Source organism: Amphimedon queenslandica, unplaced genomic scaffold, assembly GCF_000090795.2.
Source record: "Amphimedon queenslandica unplaced genomic scaffold, v1.1 AMPQUscaffold_9712, whole genome shotgun sequence".
NCBI lineage: Eukaryota > Metazoa > Porifera > Demospongiae > Haplosclerida > Niphatidae > Amphimedon > Amphimedon queenslandica.
This window is the reverse complement of record NW_003550016.1, coordinates 1-1,222: the sequence shown is the minus strand read 5'-3', so window position 1 is coordinate 1,222 and position 1,222 is coordinate 1. Positions and strand designations below refer to the sequence as shown.

Below are 1,222 nucleotides of genomic sequence, written 5' to 3'. Positions count from 1 at the left end.
TGATTCTAATTATAGACTATTATCATTACTTTGACCAGTGATATTCAAAGGCTACACTCTTAGTGATACAGTACATCATCAGAGATGCTAGCAGGATACTGAGAAATGATGCAAAATATGACTGAACAAAACCAGGGACGCCATATCCCGTGGCATTCTTTATTGTTATATTCTGGAGAGAGAGAGAGAGTGTGATAAAATTGCAATAAATTCAATTTTATTGCTTTTACTAATTCTCCTGCTTTGTGTTTAAAGTAGATCCATATCTCTTCGCTACTGTTTAAAATGACAGGCGGAGTTGTGAAGAATATTACAAACAAAATTAAAACTAAAATAGAGGAAGGAAGGAGATTAAAAGATTGTCTCCTTTGCTCTCTCTCTCTCGTAACTAACTCAAATTAAGAGTGAACCATCTTAGCCACCAAATTACACGATTAGACGATAAATTCTCCCTAAATAATATCAAAATAATTTTTTTATTTTATTTTTTTTATAATTACCATATTAAATCCCATGAGAGAGGTGACAAAAAGAGTTCCCAATTATTAGAATTAATACTGTCAGAAAGACTTGACTGTGGTGTTCTTCTACATGGCTTGTATGACTCAACATAACTGGAGGGAGGGAAAGAAGGTTAGAAGAAGAATATGATATGACACAGCGACACTGTTTAGCGCTTTAATTCAACGGAGTTTTATTATGCACAAAAACCTTACACTTTTGGTGTGACTCCTTTGGCAAATGTGACAAAAGCAATAGGGAGTTTGTGAGTGAGGGCGTTGTTCCTCTCCATGGCAACAGCAACTTTTAAATGATCGACTTTAGTCAAATAAAACTCCTTAGCATCAACCTAAGGAGAAAGAAGAGAAATATAAACTGACGCTGCTTCTCTCTCTCTTTCATTCACAAGATCATCATTTGAGCAGCTGCAATTTGAGGAGTGAATCATTCGTTTCCTGCCAGTTTCTACTTCATAAGCTTCGGCAAACTGCAAATTATTATTTGCCTCTTTTCTAAATTAACAAACAAAAACACATTCATTTCAATAAATAAATAAATAAATTTACAATTTCTTCCATTTCTTCTGTAAATCGTTGATGTCATAGGCAAACCTAATGTCAATTATCTGGGTGCCTGGCAACGCCTCTCTATAAATAATTAATGAGGTAATGATAATGATCACAGAGACATATGTAGAGAGGAAGGGGGGAGAGAGACAGAA

General features: G+C 34.7%; 1 protein-coding gene across 1 annotated transcript; it reads right to left on the bottom strand.

The window, feature by feature from the left end:
- Nucleotides 1–22: 22 nt before the first annotated feature.
- Nucleotides 23–1,148, bottom strand: LOC105315534 (CSC1-like protein 1; the record flags this gene model as incomplete). Its single annotated transcript, XM_020006548.1, has 7 exons — nt 23–172; nt 231–328; nt 394–452; nt 501–614; nt 717–850; nt 908–1,013; nt 1,068–1,148. Coding segments are annotated over 7 exons (739 nt in total), but the record flags the coding sequence as incomplete, so codon positions are not given.
- Nucleotides 1,149–1,222: the final 74 nt, after the last annotated feature.